This window comes from Lipotes vexillifer, unplaced genomic scaffold (genome assembly GCF_000442215.2).
Source record: "Lipotes vexillifer unplaced genomic scaffold, Lipotes_vexillifer_v1.1 scaffold189, whole genome shotgun sequence".
NCBI lineage: Eukaryota > Metazoa > Chordata > Mammalia > Artiodactyla > Lipotidae > Lipotes > Lipotes vexillifer.
The window spans coordinates 751,973-753,774 of record NW_006785816.1 but is presented as its reverse complement, the minus strand read 5'-3'; the positions used below and the strand labels follow the sequence as shown (position 1 = coordinate 753,774).

At 55.2% G+C, this 1,802-nt stretch overlaps 1 protein-coding gene across 1 annotated transcript in view; it reads left to right on the top strand.

The window, feature by feature from the left end:
* Positions 1-1,802, top strand: part of ILDR2 (immunoglobulin like domain containing receptor 2) — a 52,611-nt gene that overhangs the window by 48,990 nt on the left and 1,819 nt on the right. The window contains 2 exon segments of the mRNA XM_007458140.1: positions 171-387; positions 1,517-1,801. Of these exon segments, the coding sequence (XP_007458202.1) occupies positions 171-387; positions 1,517-1,801 (502 nt within the window).

The window sequence follows — 1,802 nt, the reverse complement described above, 5'->3', positions numbered from 1 at the left end:
TGCTGAGCTAAGAACACAAATACCACTAGTTCAGGTCTACAACCCACCCTGGACAGGATTGAGGCCCTCGGGTGGGAGTTTCCCAAAGCCTCTAGTCTCAGCTGTTAACAGAGTTCCCATTCTGTTCTATGGGTAGGAAGCTCTGTCATGCCTGGTTTTTGTCCCTGCAGATAACAACACCATCTCGGAACTCAGCTCCCTGCATGAGGAAGACAGCAGTTTCCGCCAGTCTTACCACCAGATGCGAAGCAAACAGTTCCCTGTGTCTGGGGACTTGGAAAGCAATCCTGACTACTGGTCAGGTGTCATGCGAGGCAGCAGCGGGGCAAGCCGGGGGCCCTCGGCCGTGGAGTATAACAAAGAGGATCTGGAGAGCTTCAGGCACAGGTGAAGATGGCTGTGGCAGGGCAACGTTGGTGCTGGGCGTGAGGGGGCAGGAGCTGGGAGGCAGGGTGCATCTGAGGCTGCTGTGATCCAACAGCATCTCTGTCTGCCCTTCTAGGTTATCCTGCCACGTCTCTCTGTGGGCTGTTGAACATCCCTTTCCCACATTTATTAAGCAAGGGAACACTTGGGACACCATGTGCAGAAGTAATCACTCAAGGCTCTCTGAAGAGGGTACTCTAGACCCCTTAATGAACCTTGTTAACATTTCTCTGCTCTTCTCATGTTTTATCCTATAACCTCTAAAAAACCCCTCCCATCACCTCCATCATTTTTAATCATTTGTTTTGTAAAAGGTCAAATGCCAAACGTATTATACTGTTGCATTTGAGTCTCATAATTCTAAAAGGGAGGTACTATTAATGTCCCCATTTTAAGTTGGGGAAACTGAAACTTACAAATGCTAAGGAACTTACCCTGGGTCACATGGCCAATGAATGTGGGGCGGCCAAGTTGTCTGTCCAGTTTTGTGCAGCCAGTGCCCACCGGATAGCACCTTCCCCACTCACCTATCCTGTATCTGGAGGGGCAGTAGATATTGCTTTTCTCTCAAAGTACCAACTGCAGGCTCCCTCTTGCCTGCCACCCCAAGAGGTAACTTGCCCTCGGCTCTGAGGAAGGAAAAGGCCTCTGTTTGTCACCAAATATTACAGGGACTCCGTGGGCCACCGCTGTGTGTACTGCAGGCCCACATCACCCACGCTGGCTTTGAGGGTGTGAGGAGTGAGTCAGCAGGCTGTCACCCAGAGGTCACATCGTAATGGCCAAAAGAAGGCCCAACGTGTGTTTCTGCACCGTGTAGATCACGAAGTATTTTTATCCACACAACCCCATCTTGATCCTTAAACACTAACACTCGAGATGGGGCATGGCCGCCTTGAGCTTGTTGTTTGTTGATTCTGAGGCATGAGAGATGCCCGAGGTGATTCATCCAGCCAGGAGCGGAGCCATGGTTCGGACCTCGGTCTCCTGACAGAGGCCCCAGACACGACAGGGGCCCTTAGATCCCCACTCAAGCTCCCTGCCTCGCGCACGGCTTACCTGGACTGACCAGCGCCTCCTCTGCCCGCAGCCAGCAGCGCTCCAAATCCGAGATGCTGTCGCGGAAGAACTTCGCCACCGGGGTACCTGCCGTCTCCATGGACGAGCTGGCGGCCTTCGCTGACTCCTACGGCCCGCGGTCCCGCAGGGCGGACGGCAACAACCACGAGGCCCGGGGCGGGAGCCGCTTCGAGCGCTCAGAGGCGCGGGCGCACGGGGGCTTCTACCAGGACGGCTCGCTGGAGGAGTACTACGGGCAGCGGAGCCGCAGCCGGGAGCCCCTGACCGACGCGGACCGCGGCTGGTCCTACAGCCCC